Source organism: Lagenorhynchus albirostris, chromosome 6 (assembly GCF_949774975.1).
Source record: "Lagenorhynchus albirostris chromosome 6, mLagAlb1.1, whole genome shotgun sequence".
Classification (NCBI taxonomy): Eukaryota; Metazoa; Chordata; class Mammalia; order Artiodactyla; family Delphinidae; genus Lagenorhynchus; species Lagenorhynchus albirostris.
The window spans coordinates 56711844-56734679 of NC_083100.1; the positions used below are offsets into that span (position 1 = coordinate 56711844).

The window sequence follows — 22836 nt, forward strand, 5'->3', positions numbered from 1 at the left end:
AGAAACATTCCATAGTCGCTTTCATGAGATCCTGAAAGAGTTATCCCAAAAATGGCAACTAAAAAAGGGTTAAGAGGGGGCTTCCCTGGTGGCGCAGTGGTTGAGAATCTGCCTGCTAATGCAGGGGACACGGGTTCAAGCCCTGGTCTGGGAAGATCCCACATGCCGCGGAGCAACTTGGCCCGTGAGCCACAACTACTGAGCCTGCACGTCTGGAGCCTGTGCTCTGCAACAAGAGAGGCCGCAATAGTGAGAGGCCTACTCACCGTGATGAAGAGTGGCCCCCGCTTGCCACAACTAGAGAAAGCCCTCACACAGAAACGAAGACTCAACACAGCCAAAAATAAATAAATAAATATTTTTTTAAAAAAAGGGTTAAGAATTAGTGCTTGAGCTAAAATATTCACTGTGCCCTCATATGGTCACCTGATTTTTGATAAAGGAGGCAAGAATATACAATGGAGAAAAGATAGCCTCTTCAATAAGGGGTGCTGAGAAAACTGGACAGCTACATGTAAAAGAATGAAATTAGAACACTCCCTAACACCATACACAAAAATAAACTCAAAATGGATTAAAGACCTAAATGTAAGGCCAGACACTATAAAACTTAGAGGAAAACATAGGCAGAACACTCTATGACATAAATCACAGCAAGATCCTTTTTGACCCACTTCCTAAAGAAATGGAAATAAAAACAAAAATAAACAAATGGGACCTAATGAAACTCAAAAGCTTTTGTGCAGCAAAGGAAACCATAAACAAGACGAAAAGACAACCCTCAGAATGGGAGAAAATATTTGCAAATGAAGCAACTGACAAAGGATTCATCTCTAAAATTTACAAGCAGCTCATGCAGCTCAATATCAAAAAAACAAACAACCCAATCCAAAAATGGGCAGAAGACCTAAACAGACATTTCTCCAAAGAAGATATAGATTGCCAACAAACACATGAAAGGATGCTCAACATCACTAATCATTAGAAAAATGCAAATCAATACTACAATGAGGTATCACCTGACACCAGTCAGGATGGCCATCATCAAAAAATCTACAAACCATAAATGCTGGAGAGGGTGTGGAGAAAAGGGAACCCTCCTGCACTGTTGGTGGGAATGTAAATTGATACAGCCACTATGGAGAACAGGATGGAGGGTCCTTAAAAAACTAAAAATGGAATTACCATACGACCCAGCAATCCCACTACTGGGCATATACTCTGAGAAAACCATAATTCAAAAAGAGTCATGTACCACAATGTTCATTGCAGCTCTATTTACAACAGCCAGGACATGGAAGCAACCTAAGTGTCCATCAACAGATGAATGGATAAAGAAGATGTGGCACATATATACAATGGAATATTACTCAGCCATAAAAAGAAACGAAATTGAGTTATTTGTAATGAGGTGGATGGACCTAGAGTCTGTCATACAGAGTGAAGTAAGTCAGAAAGAGAAAAACAAATACAGTATGCTAACACATATATATGGAATCTAAAAAAAAAAAAAATGGTCATGAAGAACCTAGAAGCAGGACGGGAATAAAGATGCAGACCTACTAGAGAATGGACTTGAGGACACAGGGAGGGGGAAAGGTAAGCTGGGACAAAGTGAGAGAGTGGCATGGACATATATACACTACCAAATGTAAAATCGATAGCTGGTGGGAAGCAGCCGCATAGCACAGGGAGATCAGTTCGGTGCTTTGTGACCACCTAGAGGGGTGGGATAGGGAGGGTGGGAGAGAGGGAGACACAAGAGGGATGAGATATGGGGATATATGTATATGTATAGCTGATTCACTTTGTTATAAAGCAGAAACTAACACACCACTGTAAAGCAATTATACTCCAATAAAGATGTTAAAAAAAAAAAATTCACTGTGCCCTGAAGCTATCTTTTCAAAAGTATAAAGATTGAAGACACTATTTCACACACAGCAAATAATTTACTTGTGCTATCAGTTATCAAGCAAGATTGCTTCTACCACACTTATAAACCCTTCATTCAACAAATATTTATTGAGTACATTTTATAAGCTAGACACTGTGTCATTAGTATTTGAAAACTAAACTTAAATTTCAACTTCCTTATCCCCCCTGCCAAAAAGGCAGTATAAAGTCAATATTTATTAAGTATAACCAACTAAGAAGTTCTGCCTCTCAAAGATTACCGTAAGAAAGAAAATACACTAGTTATAGTACTAGTGCCTAAAGATAAAATAAAGGTAAGTAAATAAAATAAACAAAATTTATATTCTTGGTAAAAATATATAAATCTTCTAAAAGAAACTTAAAAAAGCTCATACTCATACAAATAAATTATTGTCCAAACACATTTCTTTCTGTCTTTTCTTTCTTTCCCTGCCTTAAACAAAACTAAAATGTACTGAATGACAAACTATGTATCAGACATAGTTATTAAGCCCAGATGATTATCAAGTTGAATTTAAAAAAAACAAGATGACCAAGTGCCTAGCATCATGCCTAGAACGCAGCAAAAGCAGTCCCTCTTCTTCCTTTTCTTTCTGTCCTCAAGAAGCTCACAGTCTCATCTCCAACAAATGTCACGTCTTAGATTTCTCTTTTAAGTGCTACACAATAAAATCCTCTTTGTGATTCAAACTATGTAAGCTAACCAAACAGCAACTAAATATGTAAAATGTTTCAATAATTATAATTCCATAATCTACATAAACATTTCTCTTTTTTTTTTTAAGGCAAACAATTCCCAAGTATCCTATTCTTCCTATAGTGCAGTTTAAAGTTTACAGGGCCACTAATCTTTTGGATTACACAACTGTGATATACACCTTGAAGAGTTATTATATTCAGTAAGTGGTCTGGGGATAACAGACACTAATGTAATCGATAAATATATAAGGAATGGCTGGAGAAGAATATGTTTGCTTCATGATTACCAAATGGATTAAGGCTAGAATGAGAGAATGATGCTTAAAAATATGTAGTGAATAAAACTTTACAAATTAAGTTAGAAAATAGTTTTGTGCCTATAAATGAACATATCACCCCAACTAATCAATACCATCATATCTAGCCAAAAGCAAAACAGCAAATAAAGAAAATGCACCCACAACATAAGTGATGTTTATAAAAAGAATGAATAATGAAGATTTTTATGTTCACTTTACATACTGGCAACAATTACGTGAATAATATTACATAATAAAATTATACTTCACAAAGAGATGTTATATTGATAATGATAAATCATAAAAAATTCTAAACATACAGTATCAGACTGGAGAGGAAAAAAAATTTGCAACTCAAAATTTAAAAAATTACATTATTTACATACTTACCTGCACAGCAAGAGAAGCTGCATTGTCAGAAAGCAAAATTTGCTCCCCTGTGGAAATACAATGAAAGGTCTGAGTCAAAAGCATAACTGCTAAACAAGTAAAATACATTTGTAAGTGTTTTCATTTTTAAAAACTATTCCTATTTCTAAAAAGAAAATGTAATCATGAAGCTCTATATCAATGCTCTTGTGTCTATATGTCTATATCAATGTGTGATTATAATTTTGATTAAATTATCATAGTATGTAAATAACAATGAAACAAAACTATTTACTCTGAAACTATTTGATCACTTATTGTATATTATCAACAATTTCCTCTAAAACTAATTGATCACTTACTGTATTTTATCAACAATATATAATGAAAATCGCTCACTTAAAAACAAATTCGTTTTCCAAGTTTTCAAGAAACTCCTCTTCTTTTCATTAAGTAAAATAGTATCTCTACTCAAACCTCTCTAGTTAAAAGTAAAAGCATTCAAAATCATATAAAACCAGCTTACAGTTAATATTACACAGTGTGTCTAGGTCTGTCACACAAAAGAAAGATGACAAGTTCGCTGCAATAAAAATTCCATGCTTAGAAGACTAGGGCTGCTGCCTATTAGTCTTCATTACTTTGCAGTCTTCTGACAACTGTAGCAGGCTGCTGAGCCCCAAATGGGGTCCATAATGTGACCTGATGATATATGAAGAGCTGCTAAAGGGAGCCTGAACCATCCTAGCCTATACATTTTAACAGTTCCTTTTTACTGAGAGCCCACTTTACCACAGGACTTCAAAAATCTGCTGTGTCAGCTATTGGCACAGTAAATCTGCCAACTGCTCCTGCAACCACATCATTTTACACTGCCTACAGCAGCCAATATAATGAGTCAATAATAAACTAAGGACCTTATAGGCCATGAATAGTTGGTTTACACTGGCAGATATAAATTTAGGTAAAATCTCCTAGACAAATTATACAAGGGAATCCCTTCTTTATATTTTATGTTCTCTTTGCAAAGGATTCTATTATTGAAGGGTGTTTTTGGTAATAAATATATTTTGATACAAAGCCATTTTTAACTGAGAACAAGTACCTACCTTTCAGCTGCTGATATAATGTAGCATTTTCAGGCCAAGGTTCTGCAGCTGTGGAAACACAGCAGTGATAATTAGGCACATAGGGTAAAAACATATCAATGACCAACCAAATTAATAATCACATACATTTGCCTAGAGCATTTAAAGTCAATTGCCAAGGACACCTTAAATATGGCAACTAGTCACACTACTTTAGATTCTACGGGAACCTATATAAGCAGGTTAGATAATTTCTTTTAAGTGAATGTTTGGTGGCAGTTTCATTTTTTATGGGGAGGAGGTGGAAGACATCTTGCCCAATCAAAAGGGAAAATTAAAAAAATAAAACAGCCTAAATGCTACTATTCCTTTAGCCTCCTTCAAACACAGACATATCCAAAATGTTACTCATGCATATAAAAAGATACTGAATTTCAGTTCACTATCAAAAAGAAAAGTAGTGAAGCAATATTTATAATATTTTACTGTAAACTTTTAACAAAGTAAATTTTCAAAAGACAACACTGTATGAAAGAATCAAATACATCTGTATCAGGCTGTGCATCTTTCCTCATAAGCTGGTAGTATTTAAACAGACAGAGGAATCCTGTTGTTGTCTACATTTCATTGCCTTGACCTCACCAATACCATCTCACAAAAACAAAGGGAAGTAACATGATGAAGCAGTTAAGTACCTACAATGCGAAATAGAGCTACTAAAGCTAATTTTAGGCCTGAAGCCAGGCTTGACCTTGACTCAATTTCTCATCCAGAGAAGACTCCAACTACAAAGAGAATATTAGCAACCTACCAGTGCTTGGAAAAAGCACTAGGATTGAATTTGTCTAATCAACTGCACTTAAGAAGCAATGCCTCCACTGACAGAATATACAGCATATCATTTGTTGAATTCTTCTTTGTAAAAGCCATAAAACATCAGAATCACCAATTCTAACATTCTAACTATATTTGCTGTCAGCAAGAAAGTCAAATATGAAATTTGATAATAATTGGTATTTTTCTTACTGTGTTTAAATTAATACAGTCTCTGTGACACAGTAACAAATTATTTTTTTAATATATACTTCCAGCTGGTTTTTTAAAAAAGAAATTTATACACATGAAGCATTTTTTTCTTAAGACTGATCATTTAAGATGCACTAAAACAGTCTTAGGAGTGGGAGGGAGGGGTGGACACCTTAATTTCCTTTTACTTCCACTTTAGAATGAAAAGAAAAACATTGTATTATTGTAAATTATAAATTTTGGTTTGGTCTGGGCTACACAAAATTAAACTCATACTTAGGGATAATACATGAAGTCACCAAGCAAATAATGGACCATACACAGTTTTGCACACTGTTATCCACAGTATTACAGACCTCCCTTGACCTACCATGGGTTTACATCCCGATAAACCCACTGTAAGTTGAAAATGCATTTAATATACCTCACCTACCAAACATCATAGCCTAGCCTAGCCCACATTAAACGTGCTCAAAACACTTACATTAGCTTACAGTTGGGCAAAATCATCTAACACAAAGCCTGTTTTATAATAAAGTGTTGAGTACCTCATGTAATTTATGGAATACTGTACTGAAAGTGAAAAACAGGATGGTTTTATGGGTACAGAATGGTGGTAAGCGTATCAGTTGTTCACCCTTTTGATTTTGTGATTTCGTGGCTGACTGGGAGCTGTGACTCCCTGCTGCTGCCCAGCATCAAGAGTATCTAGTTACATATCGCTAGCCCAAGCAAAGATCAAGATTCACAACTTGAAATACAGTTTCTACTGAATGCGTATTGCTTTTGCTCTATCATAAAGTCGAAAAATCGTAAGTCAAACCGTTGTAAGTTAGGGACTGTCTGTATACATATATGTAAAGGCTACTGAATTTCAACTCACATACCAAAAAGGCAGTGCAACTAAATATTACTATATTACTAAATATTACAGTGCAACTAAATATTACTATATGTGAAGAGCTTTCATAAGTAAGTCCATGATGGCACTGTCAAGGTGCCATCCCTAACTTACAAACCGTTGTAAGTTAGGGACTGTCTGTATACATATATGTAAAGGCTACTGAATTTCAACTCACATACCAAAAAGGCAGTGCAACTAAATATTACTATATGTTACTGTAAACTTTTTAACAAAGTAAAATTTCAATAAGAACCCAATTAACCTGTGTAATAGTTTTAAAAATAAAAGTCAGGGAAACAAAAACAAGCTGACATCAGCAATTTACTAAAAAATAACCTTTTAGGATAAACTGTATGATCAGCACACCTACACTGTTTACATCTATATAAGAAACAATACAATGAGGTTCATTCATTATAAGAGTCTACATCATCAAAGACTCAATTATATGCATTATATTAATCTTATTAAAGAAAGCAATAAGGCAGAGGAATAAAATTTACAGAAGTTCCAAAGACATTGAAATTAAGTTCCTTGAGGACACAAATACGTCATATGCATCTGTGTATGCCACACTGTGCCATGTTTTGCGTACAGTTGGTGATCATTAATTGTGCATGGAAAGAAACCTACCAGTCAATCTCCTAAACATTCTGGCTAATCAAAGTTTTACTGAACTTAATTATCAACTATGTTAAAGTAATAGGGTGCTCTAATTAAATATTCCGGTAATTTTAACTTTCGGTTAGCTATTTTGTGTACATATTAGACATGAATTACAAATTTTCAAAACATACACTTAGCATTAAATATATGCTGAATATAATTTAAGTGTTCTTTGATAAATCAGAAGCTACATCACTACTCTGCAGTATCAGAGTTCTCATATGAATAGGAACTTCTGTGTTCAGTAATTCCAGTTAAAAGTTCATTTATCATCACCCCCTTTCTCCTGATATAATACAACCGACATATGTAAAAGTAACAGAAATCTTGCAACATATTACCCGACTGCAAGTAAGAACAAAGGAGTTATCTACAAATACTAAAAGCTCTGTTATTAAGAACCTAAAGCTGGAAATGGGGATGACGGAGTATATTTTCCTTGCTCCAATATACAGGCTATGTTCCAACTCAGGAATTATTATTGAAAGTAAATTCTCAGAAAGTAACTCTGCCAAAACATTTGATGTTATCTTCACAAACAGAACCTATCATTTAAAAAGAGAAGGCAAGTAGGCAGATATAAACCTATATAACCATGCTATTTTAGCAGCTTGGAATTCCAGTATATCCATAGTCCAGGAGGCAAGAAATAGCAGAGTATGCAGGGAATGATCAGGGAATGAATGACATGGGAGAAGAAATGGCTGGTGTGTTATTCAACAGAGAGACAATAGTGAAAATACTAAGTTGTGTGGCATGGCAATGGATCTACAAATCAACCATGTAGGTTTCTTTCTAGGAAATGAGCTTTCATAAGTAAGTCCATGAATCATGAACATTATCTACACATAACAAAGTACAAAGCCTATTTCTTGGTTTGGGTAATATTAATTAAAGCCTTTTCACTGAGAATGCCTGTTATGTGAAAGACAAAGTCCAAAAATACAATTTCTTCCCCACTCCTCTTTCCCAAGGGTAGGGAAGTTAATATCCACCCTTGTCCCTGATCATGTGTAAAAGAGAGGGAGATTAAGAATTCAAAATAATAGTACTGACAACAGACCTTAAAAATCTGCCTCATTTAAAAAGAAAAATCTTTAAAAATAAATAATAAAACATTTTCATCTCTTACTAGTTTTACTTTAGCCAACCTAAAATGTTTTAGACCACAGACTAATTCAATAGTGAATAAAATTTCATGACTCACCTATCCTATTTTCAATTTCTACCACCAAAATCTCTCCCTGATGTGAAGAGCCTTTTTAAACCTGCCTTAGGGAAGGGCCAAGCTTAGAATAAATATAGAAGGTGAGGATAAATGTTTCTGAAAAGGAGACTGATAGAAAATGAGGACTGAGAGACAACGTTGTCTAACACTGTCAAGGTGCCAATTACTGGTATTATTTGCATATCAAAAGTAATTTTTATGCTTCATACACATCAGTAGTTTGTGTGGCTCTTGGAATAAAGATCGGCTTGGCCTTACACATCACCCTCTCTCCCTCTCTGGCCTCATCATTCCTCTCCACCCACTCTATACACCAGCCACAATGGCCTTCACCCAGTTTCTGAATGCATCACGTTCCTTCCTGCCCCAGAGATTCATTTAAGCTGTTTCCTCTACCCTGGAGCTATCTTCCCCTCCTTTAGTGTCCTTACATCTTAGCAAAAACATCACTTCCTCAGGTTGCGCCAGCTTCATGGACTTACAACCTGAACAGCTGCACAGAGCCCGTACTTAGAAGGGCTCCACGGGTGCTTTTATGTTCTGCCGTGCCAGTCTTGAGGCCCCTGTTCTTTTAAACAGGGGCCTCATATTTTCATTTTGCACTGGGCCCTACAAATTATGTAGCTGGTCCTGTCCTCAGGGAAGACTTCAGTGACCTCCGGAATAGTTCAAACCCTCTCTGTTTCAAGCTTGAATAAGATGCACACTTCTTTGAACCACTTATCACAGTCAACATTTTTACAGGGATTTGAGGACTACTTGTTTACCTCCCCCACTAGAAAATAAGCACATGAATCCAGTGTTCATGTCTGATTTTTGCTTACCACCTAATTCCTAGAACCTAGCACCAAACAGGCAATCAGTAAATGCTGGTTGAATAAATGTTTGTGTTTACTATTACTACTATCATTATTATGATTCTGTACTGTTTAGGCTAAGAATGAATCAGGGAAGATAAGAAAACTACACAACCTGGCCAAAAAAAGGGAAACTTACCCAGAGAACTCCAATACTACAACCAATCGCACAACTATGAAAATATTAAACAGCTGCCTGAAATAGTTGGCAGAATCTAATCCTGTAAACTTACCTATGCACTGACCCTAAAACTGGAAATCTGTTTCTATGTTTTATACCAAATATACAATTTTCACTGGATATTACTGTTGAAATGCTCCTAAGACCAACACAAGGCCCTCAACCATCTGACAAGTCATCTCACTATTCCCCTTTCCATATTCTTTAACTCTAACATATCACTTTTTAAAATCTCATGTCCCCATCAATAAAATACTTGAGGGGGCTTCTCCGGTGGCGCAGTGTTTGGGAATCTGCCTGCCGATGCAGGGGACACAGGTTCAAGCCCTGGTCGGGGCGGATCCCACATGCTGCGGAGCAGCTGGGCCCGTGTGCCACAGCTGCTGAGCCTGCACTCTGGAGCCCGCAAGCCACAACTACTGAGCCTGCGTGCTGCGGCTGCTGGAGCCTGTGCTTGACAACGGGAGAGGCCACCCAATGAGAAGCCCGCCCACCACCACGATGGGTAGCGCCCGTTCGCTGCGCTAGAGAGGGCCCGCGCGCAGCAAAGAAGACCCAACGCAGCCAAAAAAAAAAAAAAAGAAATACTTGAGTATGCAGACCCAAATAGATTTGGAAATCATATGGCTGGTATTCCTAAGCTAATAAATCATGCACATTATAAAAAATACACTAAAAAAAAAACAGTTAAAAATAAACTGAAACCTAAGTTCCAATATTTTCTTCCTGTACTTCAAAGGATTGTCCTGCATAAAACAGGGTGTATATATACCTCACCCCACCTTGGAAAACATTGTTCTAATTAAATAACTACTTATTTGAAGTTTCAACAGGGAACCCAGCCATTCACGTACCCTTGAACAAAGAAGAGTCCTCCTCTATTCTAGTGAAATCACCTTTTTTGACCACGAAAAAAGCTTGGAAAAAACACACACAAATTAATGGCGGTGGGGGGAAGGGAATACCGGCCTACCCATCTACCTAATAATAGTACCCTTGTATCCTACCAGAGTACTTAAAATTTCCCCCATATACTTCATACTTCCTCACCTTAGTGACTTTGCTCAAATTGTTCCCCTCTGTCCAGAATATTCCTTCCCTACCACATACCCAAATCCTACACCTTTTTCAAGACCAAGCTTAAAATGCTACCTCTATCAAGAAGGCTTTTGTAACTAAACAAATCTAATTTCTCCTTTATCTATACTGCTCATAGCAGTTTGTACTTGTCTTATATCATATATTGCTTTCTTCTCTATTCTATTATGTCAATATCTTATCTCCGTTTCTAGGCAGTTAAGTTCCTAGAATGTGAAAATTCCTATGGTCCTGAGATTATTTATTAAAGACTAGGCTTCTCAATTGCTCCAAACTTGAATATGGCATTTATAATAATATGTACAATACATGCCAAAATATGAAATTCAAATTAAGCAATATTTAAATTTTTTTGGTCTAAGTATCATTTAAAACTAATCTTTACCACAAGAGTTCCAAAGTAAAACTACCCACCTTTCAGAAATTAATTCTTTCACAATCAGAAACTACTATATCATTTTCATACCAAAGCAATAACTTACTCCAAGATACTCTTAGTGACCTACATTCATTCTTGAAAATTAGAATGACTTCTTATTCCCTAGCAAAAGGTCCATGAAAGTGTTTATCATTTTTATAAAGAAGAAATATATTCCTATTTTACAGGTATAAATAAAAAACATTTAGAAATAAAGCAAATATCAGAACACCGCATAACTTTCTATCCAAATAACATTATTAAAGGTCTTTTAACCCCTTTATCCTTTCTTTCCAATTTTGCCCAGGTAAAACTGCCCTGAGTATTTTACACTAGTGTCTCTTTTACCAGGAGGAAAGGTGATTCCTCTTAAAGTCTCAGCCTTTAGTGATAGCTTTTTTTATGCAAAGGAATGTTTTTAAATTTTTCAAAGATATTTTCTACCTCCCACAAGTATTTATGTTGGAGGAGGAAAAAGCTTAGAAAGAGAGAGAACACATACTTTTGGACTTTTGAAAGCCCTAATATAAAACAAACAATACAGGGCTTCCCTGGTGGCGCAGTGGTTGAGAGTCCGCCTGCCGATGCAGGGGACACGGGTTCGTGCCCCGGTCCGGGAGGGTCCCACATGCCGCGCAGCGGCTGGGCCCATGGGCCATGGCCAGTGAGCCTGCGCGTCCGGAGCCTGTTGCTCCGCAGTGGGAGAGGCCACAGCGGTGAGAGGCCCGCGTACCACAAAAAATAAATAAATAAATAAATTAAATAAACAATACATAAATAAATGAATTTGTGCTAGAAATACACACATGATAAAGCAAAACCCATAGCCCCCAGAAATACATACTTGATTCTCATTTAATTATCTTTAAGGTACGTATTTTTTTTTTTTTTTTTTTTTTTTTTGTGGTACGCGGGCCTCTCACTGTTGCAGCCTCTCCTGTTGTGGAGCACAGGCTCTGGACGCACAGGCTCAGTGGCCATGGCCCACGGGCCCAGCCGCTCCGTGGCATGTGGTATCTTCCCGGACCGGGGCACGAACCCATGTCCCCTGCATCGACAGGCGGACTCTCAACCATTGCTCCACCAGGGAAGCCCCAGGTACCTATTATTTTTAAGCTTTATCAACCAATATAACAAAAACATCAATATTCTTTACTACAAATCCATTACAATTTTTAGAGAAATGACTACTAGCCAACAAATTCACATATGTATATACCTAGGTTTCTTAAAGACTCCATTTTACCTGCAGTATTTTCTATAGTATCAAGTTGGGTGATAAGTCATTCTGGTGGCAAATGATCTATCTATTCCATTCAATTCAGGGTATTTCACAGTATGAAAGTGCTACGACCTAATAAACAAGTCTAATTCTAAAGTCCATCTCTTGATGATCTAATCTAAAAGGACAAGAGAAGGGCCATAAAAAGAGATGCCCTCTGTTGTCGGGGTTTTTTTTTTTTAATTCTTCATTCTTAATGTACAACATGACGCCTCTGGCATATGAATGTAGGTGAAGACATAATTTGTAGGATAATAGGCACTAATATTACATGCTGCTTCAGTACTGTCATATTTCCAATCCATCAAGTAGATTAATGCTATAATAACTGTACACAAAACTATCATTTGTGCACTAATGAAGTCAAACCCAGTTTATCCTTAGGCAACTAGATTCCAAAAGCTCATTGATGTCATCTCTTCCGCTTCCAAAGACTATTTAGACAGTCTAAAGGAATAAGAAACGCATGCAACCTATCTCCAAATTTGGATGTCGTTCTGCCAAAGGTGTAAATGCAAATACAACTAATATAACAAAATGCTCAAAGAACATTTGACAGCTCTTAAACATGGACAAGTTACTGCAAGACACACAGAGAAAGGAAGGAAATAAATTTACTGTTTGACATAAATACTATACTGATGATCTCAGTGATATCAACATAGACACTAAGTTCAACACCTGTCAAGTTTTAGGCAGTTATGATATGAAGCCTTCATTTAAAGTAGATTTTTAAGATGTTCAGAGTTAAAATATGATGACATGTGACTTTATCAAAGCTAGAATTTTAAGAGCTATATATTAGATTCAACAATTCAGCCTGCAAACTATAGTACAATTCAAAGATGTGTAAGCAGGACATGATGCTTCACACAATAAGAGTTTAAAATCATTCTCAGACTTCCCTGGTGGCGCAGTGATTAAGAATCCACCTGCCAATGCAGGGAACATGGGTTCGGGCCCCGGTCCGGGAAGATCCCACATGCCGCGGAGCAACTAAGCCCGTGCTCCACAACTACTGAGCCTGCGCTCTAGAGCCCGTGAGCCACAACAACTGAGCCCACGGGACACAACTACTGAAGCCCACGCACCTAAAGTCCGTGCTCTGCAACAAAGGGAAGCCAACGCAGTGAGAAGCCCGAGCAACGCATCGAAGAGTAGCCCCCGCTGGCTGCAACTAGAGAAAGATCGCGCACAGCAAAGAAGACCCAACTCAGCCAAAAATAAATAAATAAATATATTTTTAAAAAAAACAAAAACATTCTCCCATCACCTCAACAGTTGGAGATCAATGTTCATGTCAGAAAGTGGCTCATGTATCGTACAACCCAGGGAATATACCCAATATTTCATAATAACTATAAATGGAATATAACCTTTAAAAATTGTGAATCACTATATTGTACACTCATAACTTATACAATATTGTACATCAACTATACTTCAATTTTTAAAAATTTTAAAGAAAGTGGCTCATGTTAGAGAATGGAGAGGTGTAGTGCCATGCTGTCATTTCCATAAACTTAAAATAGTTCCAATATTTAAAATACTGACAGGTAGTATTTTGTAACACAGTGGTAAGGCTACTCTCTGTCTTAGTCCACTTGGGCTACTATAATGGAATACCACAGATTGGGTGGCTTATAAACAACAGAAATTTGTTTCTCACAGTTCTGGAAGCTCAAAGTCCAACATCAGGGTGCCAGCATGGTTGGGTTCTGGTAGGAGACCTCTTCCAGGTCACTGACTGCGACTTCTTGCTGGGTCCTCACATGGTGGAAGGGGCTAGGGAGCTCTCTGGGATCTCTTGGCACTAATTCCAATCATGAGGGTTCTGCCCTCATTACCCAATCACCTCCCAACGGTCCCCACCTTCTAATACCATCACCTTGGGATTAGGGTTTCAATGCATAAATTTGGAGGGGACACAAACATTCAGATCACAGGAGCCACTTAAAATATATACTGCAAGGAAGTGCAGATAGAAAGATTAAAGAATACCTTAGGGCTTCCCTGGTGGCGCAGTGGTTAGGAATCTGCCTGCCAATGCAGGGGACATGGGTTCGTGCCCTGGTCCAGAAAGATCCCACATGCCGCGGAGCAGCTGGGCCCGTGAGCCATGGCCGCTGAGCCTGCGCGTCCGGAGCCTGTGCTCCGCAAAGGGAGAGGCCGCAACAGTGAGAGGCCCGCGTACCACCAAAAAAAAAAAAAAAAAACACCTTAGATTGAAATAAGGGTCCTGAAGCAAGGAGCAGACATTCTAAGACAGACTAGAGAAGTGTAAGACAAAAATACAAAGGGATTGCCAAACTTTGGAAGAAGATTCACACTAGAACCATTCCCTTGGCTACAAGTTATCATCAGTCCTTAAAAACTTGTTGATTGACATCAGAATCCACTGCATATTCTTTATTGCTTGTTGCCTATAAGTATGTGTAGTAAACTGTACATAGCTCTCATTTTAGAAAGTAAATTAAGCCACATTCTACAAATCTGTTTTATCAGTCGTTCAATAAATATTCACAGAACACACACACACACACAAACACACACACACACCCTGAATATAATGTGCCAGGTACCATTCTAAGCACTAGGGATAAAATTATAAAGAAAATCAAGTAACTGCCTTTAAGGCACTTAGACTTTAGTGGTACCATATGGCCCATCTCCCTATCTGTTATCTTTATAATGTTTCAAGTTTAAAACTCTGACGAATACTGGAGCCTATCTGAAAATAACAATAAAGATCATCTGATACACCCATAACAAGGCTTAATTCTGTCTACATGTTACACAGAGCTAAGAAAAAAAATTACATAAAACAGCACACAATCTCCAGAATGCCAAATGAATGCCAATTTACTGAGCCCATGGCAGACAAATCAACCCCACAAATCCCTCATCAATATCTCCAACCACCTATTCATTTGTAACAACGTGGTAAACAAAGGACTAAAATGATTCAAAGTGAGGGCACATGAATGAATGATACATTAGAATTAATATCCAAGGCAAATGGGTTCTAATATCCTACCATTCAGGAGGCAGAAGAAGAAAAGCAGAACAGATTGAAAATTTAGGAAAACTTGTAAAGGGCAGAACTTCTCTCTTACAACCAAAGCCGGTGCCCAAATGAAACTAGAGAATAATGAGAATCTACCTCTTTCTGGTCAAAAACTACCTAGACTGCTACTGAGGCAGATGATAATGGTGGGGGGTGGGGGGGATGGTGACAGCAGTTAAGAGTCCCTTAAGACCCTAATAGCTAGTATCTAGAATATATAAAAAACTTACAACTCAATAACAAAGATGACAAATAACTCAATCCTTTCAATCGGCATAGGATATGAATAGATATTTCTCCAAAGGAGATACATGAATGGCCAAACAAGCACATGAAAAGATACTCAGTATCATGAGTTGTTAGAGAAATGCAAATCAAAACCACAATGAGATGCCACCACCTCACACCCACTAGAATGGCTTTAATCAACAAGACAGACAATAACAAATATTTAGAGGATGTACAGCATTTGGAACTCTCACACATTGCTGGTGGGAGTATAAAATGTTTGGAGGTTTCGCAAAATGTTAAACACAGAATTGCCATTATGACTCAGCAATTCCACTCCTAGGTATTCACCCAGGAGAAATGGAAAAACATATCCACACAAAGATTTGTACAAGAATGTTCACAGCAGTGTTATTCACAGTAAACAAAAGGTGGAAACAACCTAAATGACCATCAACTGATGAGTCGATAAACTAAATGTGGTATATCCATACCATAGAATACTATTTGGCAATAAAAAAAAGAGCCAAGCATTAATACCTGTTACAACACAGATTAACTTCAAAAGCATTATTCCCAGTGAAAAAAGCCAGTCACTAAAGAAAACACATTGTATGATTCCATTTATATGAAATGTTCAGAATAGGCAAATCTGCAGAAACAGAAAGTAGGTTAGTGGTTGATTCAGGCTGGGATGGGAATGGGAATGACTGTAAACAGGCAAGAAATTTCTTTTGAGGGTGATGAAAATGTTTCTTCTACAACTGGATTGTGGTAATAATCACAACTGTGCAAATATATTTTAAAAATTAATTGTACACTTTAAAAGGGTATATAAATTATACCTCAGTAAAACTGAAATAGATTTTAAAAGACTTATTGCATTTATTGTGCACTTAAGTGCCTGACATAGTAACTACCTCACAACAACTTTATGAGGTAGACACTACTATTATTATCCCTATTTTACACTAAGAAAATTAAGGAACAACCATAAGTAATTTGCCAAAGTCACAGTGACTAATAAGTGACAAGAGCCAGGGTTTGAACCCAGGTAGTCTGGCTCCAGATTCAATGAACACAGAACTGTATTAGCTAACTTCTTACAAAGCCCACAAATAAACGTTCTTAGGTAATAATTATAATAATTAATTAATTATAATTAAAGAAATTACAATCATCCTACAACAATGGTTCTCAACCATTAATGTATATGAATCCGCTAAGGAACTCTGTAAAATTACATATTTCCACCAAACCCTAAACTCAGATATTCTGATACTGTAGAAACGAGGGCCAAGAATCCAAACTTGCCACACACACTCCCAGTAAATCTGATGCAGATGGTCTGCGACCACCATCACACACAAAAAAAAAGTACTGTCCACAGGACATGGAGTACACTTCAAATAAGATTAAGTTCTTTTCACCCCTTTTATTCATTTGCCTCATAGAATGTGGCAGTAAGGATCTATGTAGATTAATTTTATTCAAGAAGATTTTTACCCATCTTATTCTACTTAAGTATTTGTGGATATGGCTTAAAGCCATGTTTTAAAACATGCTTCAGTAACATGTTGCAATTTAATAGTGTTCCAGAATAAGCTTTTAAGACTAATGAACTGAGGCTGCACTTGCTTTGGAACCAAAAAGTGGTTAAATGATAGTTTTTCCATTAGATGTAATCAATAAGGAAAGTAAAATTAAGTTAGTAGTTATGAGACTTGAACGTGAGCCATCTGAATCTATCTATGTGACACTAGAGATCAATTTCAAAATGGTATTCAAGGATCAATTTCATAAAACTGACAAACTTCTGGAGGTTAAGAAGGGTGAAGAAAACAAATTCACAGCATCAGCAAGCCAATAACTCAGGCTAAAATGAATACAAGTTAAACTGAAAACCTTCCATTCTTAGTAAGGATTCATGTGTCATCCTCTCAAATGGCTATATTTAGACTTCACCCCATTATAAAAAAGATCCACCACTTTTCATTAATTTCCAATAAACAGCAGGCCAACTCCAGGTGACTATGAACAGATATGAACCTTGTAGCTAGGACTCAAAATTTGAATTCTCTTTTTAAAAATGGTAATCTGTAATTCATAAAAGAGGAAACACTGACACTGTGTCTGAACTTTTCTCAGAAATAGAGATGAATATGAGATCGATAGCAGAACTATGCAAAAACAGCTGGTTAAGATTAAAAGTGCAGTATCTGGCCAAAAAACAGAGAGAAGACAAACAGTCCCACACAAGTATCAGACCTCAACATTGTTAACAGTGTTAACCTTCAAGATTTAATGGTTCTCTAAATCTAATCCTAGAAAATGGAAAATAAATGTCCCTCCAACTAAGAAACAATCCTCTCCACTACTCTAAACCAATTACAATCACTGTAACAATAGTACCTATTATTTTAAGTATCTGCCCTTTTCTAGTACGTGACATATACTCACTCTCTCATATCAAGCTAGGTAACCAAAGAACTCTCTATTCCTCCTCCTTCACTCCTCTCAGCTAGCCGTGAAACAGATGACTCCCTACAGAGGATTTGATCTGTTGTTATACCTGCAGAAGTCTTGGCAGAATTGCCAGATTCCCCAAGAACAACAACAAAAAAAAGGAAAACAAGGAAAGGAAAAAAAAGGAAAACAAACAAGAAATAAGATAACATAGACTAACCATCACAGAATCCCTTCATGAACAGAAGCACAGGGATAGAAAATCCTCAGAGAGGCTGAAAAAAATATATTAAAGCATTTAACTAAACAACCATAGGTTATTAAACTTGGAAGATGTACCAGGGACTATGATAAATGGACAAAGATGAATATAAAACTGCCATTGCTCTCTAAGATCTAATTTTGTTGAGCGGGTGGGGGGCACAGAGCAGAGGGAGTGAGAAGAGGTGACTGAGATGCACATAACCATTTACAATACAATAAATGAATACAGGTGGTGTAGGGAAAAAACATAAGTCTTGAAGTGAGACATGCCCAGGTTCCCCTCCCAACTCTACAACTTATTGCCTAAGTGACCTTAGCCAAGTTGCATAACCTCTTCTTGCCTCATTTACTTCATCTGTAAAAACGGGAAATATCATCTACCTTGTAAGGTTCTTGGAAGAAAAAAATTAGATAAACTACGTAAATGCCATATACAGTCTCTAAGCTCACAGAATGTACTCAGTAACAGTTATTAATATAAGCATCAGACCAGAGGGATGTATAAAGCACTACAGGAATCCTCTTGAAGAAATAACAATCAGCTTGAGGAAGACAGGAAAGAATTCACGAGAGGAGACGAAATATGAACTGGGTAAAAAAAAATAATCACAAGTGCACTAGACAGAAGGTGAGGGGCAGGGAGAGGAGTTGAGATGTTCACTAAATATCTAACACCCCTAATTCAGTTTGAGAGAAGGGAGGTAAAAGGCTCAGTAAATTAGCATTTCTATTACAGGATACACCACTCTGTATTTGTTTCAATGGATCTGACCAACACAAGAATATAAGTTCACCAAAGGCAACAACTGTTACTCATTTTTGTACCCCAGCACTTAGCAGAGCACCTAATGCAAATTAGATACTCAACCTAAAGACATATTCTGTGGAAAATACAAGCAGGTCTTTTGCTATCTAAAGCCTAAAAGATATCTGACAGCAAAAAATTGCTGTAAGTCTGGAAATAAAACCATCTAACCAAATTAGGAATGATAACATCTCAGGTTAAGCCATGAAGAAACTTCTCTGGTTTATAAAAGTTCTTAGAGATAAAAATATATAATCAATGTATATGTATAACTGATTCACTTTGTTATAAAGCAGAAACTAACACACCATTGTAAAGCAATTATACCCCAATAAAGATGTTTAAAAATATATATATATATATATAATCAGTACAAAAACATAGCTAAGTGTACAAGCATAATGAAATGCTTTTTATGGTTTCTATTTTGCTAATGCAGTTACAGTTAATGGGAATTGCCATGACAAAATGATTGTTTTTATGAAAAGAACCTTCTTTATTACTAACCAATCAAATTTCATTTTTATTACTGATGTAGGAAAGTTGAAAACCATGATTCATTTATAGAGCGTACAAAAATAAGAAGTGTTCAAGAATAGAGTACAGGATCATTTACAAAGCAATAAAAAATTAAAATGTGCATTTCTCTTACTGGCAAGGCAGAAACTTCTACACATAAATGTCTGTGGCTGGATTTGCTGAATATTATAACTTCTGTCTTTGAACAAAAAATGAGAAGCCTGAATTTAATATCTCATCTTCATGTGACATCTTCAGCCCATCTGAAAACTACTTATCAAGAAATATCAAAAATGTTTGAAAAATGTTAAGAAGTTTGATGTTTTCTTTCAATTTTCACTCATATATGAAAGGCTTGAGCTAACATTAATAACTCAGAAGTCTTCACAGAAGGGGCTTCCCTGGTGGCGCAGTGGTTGAGAGTCCGCCTGCCAATGCAGGGGACACAGGTTCGTGCCCCGGTAGGGGAAGATCCCACATGCTGCGTAGCGGCTGGGCCCGTGAGCCATGGCCGCTGAACCTGCGCGTCCTGAGCCTGTGCTCTGCAACGGGAGAGGCCACAACAGTGAGAGGCCTGCGTACCACAAAAAAAAAAAAAAAGTCTTCACAGAAGAAAGACTGACAAATTTTATGGGGCATACATCACCAAAATCTTTTAAGTTAAAAATGAAAAATCATGTAATTTCAGAGTACAGAATGTTAATGAAGCACACAAGAAAATCAAAACTCACATTATGCTCAATATGGACTATTATACGAGATCAAAAACAAGCTTTCCAAGTGATCTTAACAGCATACCAAAGTTTTCTAAAAGGAAATAAACATTGTCTTTAAGAATTTGGTTTTCAACCTGTTCATATGATAAAAGAAAATAGGTCACACTGCTGTCAATAAACTGTATTTTGCCTCTAATCTAAAGTATAACCTATTTTGTCTTTGTTTTGCTTCTCCATCTGCCCCTTCAATATCAACTTTACATATGCCAAGGTGATAAGCACTATGGTATGAGTCTATTCATACAACTAATACAAATGAAAAAAGATTCTCTGAAATGTAATGGCCACTTCAATAACTTCTCAATAATTCCTCCGTGCCTCCCTCAATACTGGAGAATCCTCAGAATGTGGACTACAAATAACTAACAAAATATCTTTATTTTCAAGAGCAAAAGAATTGAACGCATTGTATTTTTTCAAATATCTGTTGCAATTATTAGATATTAGATATACAGATGTAAGAGCCTTGACTATCATTTTCTTCACTCTTAATAAATCTTGTGAGCAACAGCATCACTTCTATCTTACAAAGGACCTTTAACCCATAGTTTCCACTTTGGGCTCTAAGACGCTTCTGAGATGCTTTCAAAGTCCAAATTTCCCAGTATTCATGTGGAAGAAAGATGGAATAAAAAGCACTTTATTATTGATATAAAAACAAAATTTTTTAAACATGCCTATATTGATTATACTTACTTTCAAAATGCTTACATATCGGTGCCATGGAACCTATAAAACTACTTTCCTAGATCATACCATAAATTAATGCAACTGCGAGAATGAAATTAATAATAAATTTAAATAATTAAGCACCTGCATGACCACAATGAGATAAATGAAATATTCCAAGTCTTCTTTTTCATCCTTTACATAGTTTACAGAGCTTCTAAATAAAGAACAGAACAGATATTGTCCTGATTTCAAAAGATTAATAATCACAGTATGATGAAATTAACTAATATGCTTAAACTATATCAACACATTAGTGAAGTAATAAGATCATTCAGAAACGATGGTATAGAAATTAATAAAAATAAAGACACTTTGGATATTTTGCTGACCAAAATGGTAAAGGGATAACAGTACAAAGGTAACATCCTCAGAGGCACCTAGGGAACAAAAGCAGTAACAAACTACCACATACTGAACATACCATGTACTACCCTAGGTGATTAGAATACACTATAAAATATACTATCCCCTTTTCACAAATAAGGAAACTGTGGCCCAGAAAGCTCTGCCCAAGATCATAAAACAGAAAGCAGAACTGAGCTTAGAATTCAGTTGTCTCACTCCAATGGCCTTGTTCCTAACCTTTATACTCTATTACCTAACAGAGTTTCAAGTTCCTCATCCATAAAACAAGAAAAATGCCTAACATGATCAAATTGTTAATACTAGCAACTATGTATCAATATATCATCTAGCACAGTGGGTCAAAAATGGACGCTTAGGGGCTTCCCTGGTGGCGGCGTAGTGGTTGAGAGTCCGCCTGCCGATGCAGGGGGCACGAATTCGTGCCCCGGTCTCGGAGGATCCCACATGCCGCAGAGCGGCTGGGCCCGTGAGCCATGGCCGCTGGGCCAGCGCGTCCGGAGCCTGTGCTCCGCAACTGGACAGGCCACAGCAGTGAGAGGCCTGCGTACCGCAGAAAAGGAAAAAAAAAAAAGGACGCTTACTCTTATCATCAACCAGATACTTAGCAGCTAAGTTTTTAAGGCTAAAACCTTTTGGCAATGCTAACACAAATCACCACTGAAAAAGTCTCAGAGTATTTATACCTATGACCTATACTGAAGATCCAATTATATAATGAAGATAAATATGGTTGGAACTTATCAAAGGTATAATCTTGAAACAAATATCTTATAATAATTTATTACAGGAGTAATTTTAATAAAAGTAACTGTTTACAGATGTTTTATATTATTGAAATAAATTATGTATTCTATTTATAGGTAATTTTTTTTCTTTTTTTTTTTCCGGTACGCAGGCCCCTCACTGTTGTGGCCTCTCCCGCTGCGGAGCGCAGGCTCCGGACGCGCAGGCCCAGCGGCCATGGCTCACGGGCCCAGCCGCTCCGCGGCATGTGGGATCCTCCCGGACCGGACCGGGGCACAAACCCGTGTCGCCTGCATTAGCAGGCGGACTCTCAACCACTGCGCCACCAGGGAAGCCCTATTTATAGGTAATTTTAAAAGCTTTACCAAACTTATATCTTCACACAGGAAGACAGAAGCAAAGTCCAGTAAAAGAGAAAAACTGATAGGTAAATGAGCTAAAAATAATATTAATGAACACTTATTGAGTGCTTACTATGTCCCAGACACAATGCCAAGCATTTTCTATCCTTTGTCATCTATTCCTTAAATAATCTATAATTATCTTTACCACTTTGCAAATAAGAAACCTGAGGCTTAAAAAGGCAAGTAATTTGCCCAAGGTCACACATTTAGCAAGTAGCTGAGTAAGAACCCAGGTCTGACTCTCACTTCCAAGTCCACAGGAAGAAAGCAAGGTGAAGGAAGTGATCGACACTGTAGGAGATTCCTGCAGTTTAGCGCTCAGCACCTCTCTAGCTTTTTGAGTGTATCTGGTGGCACTGTGGAGCCCTAAAAACTGGAGTCACTCCTGGTAAAGAGATGGGCAAGTGAGTCA

At 37.1% G+C, this 22836-nt stretch overlaps 1 protein-coding gene across 3 annotated transcripts in view; it reads right to left on the reverse strand.

The window, feature by feature from the left end:
- Positions 1-22836, reverse strand: part of MTX2 (metaxin 2) — a 64996-nt gene that overhangs the window by 36728 nt on the left and 5432 nt on the right. Inside the window, exons 2-3 of one of the 3 annotated variants that reach the window (XM_060151415.1) lie at positions 4415-4462; positions 3327-3373 (exon numbers count right to left, since the gene is read on the reverse strand). In XM_060151415.1, the coding sequence (XP_060007398.1) occupies positions 3327-3373; positions 4415-4462 (95 nt within the window). Of the gene's footprint in view, positions 1-3326; positions 3374-4414; positions 4463-22836 lie in introns of those variants that run through there. The other 2 variants (XM_060151416.1, XM_060151417.1) reach the window with 2 other exon arrangements.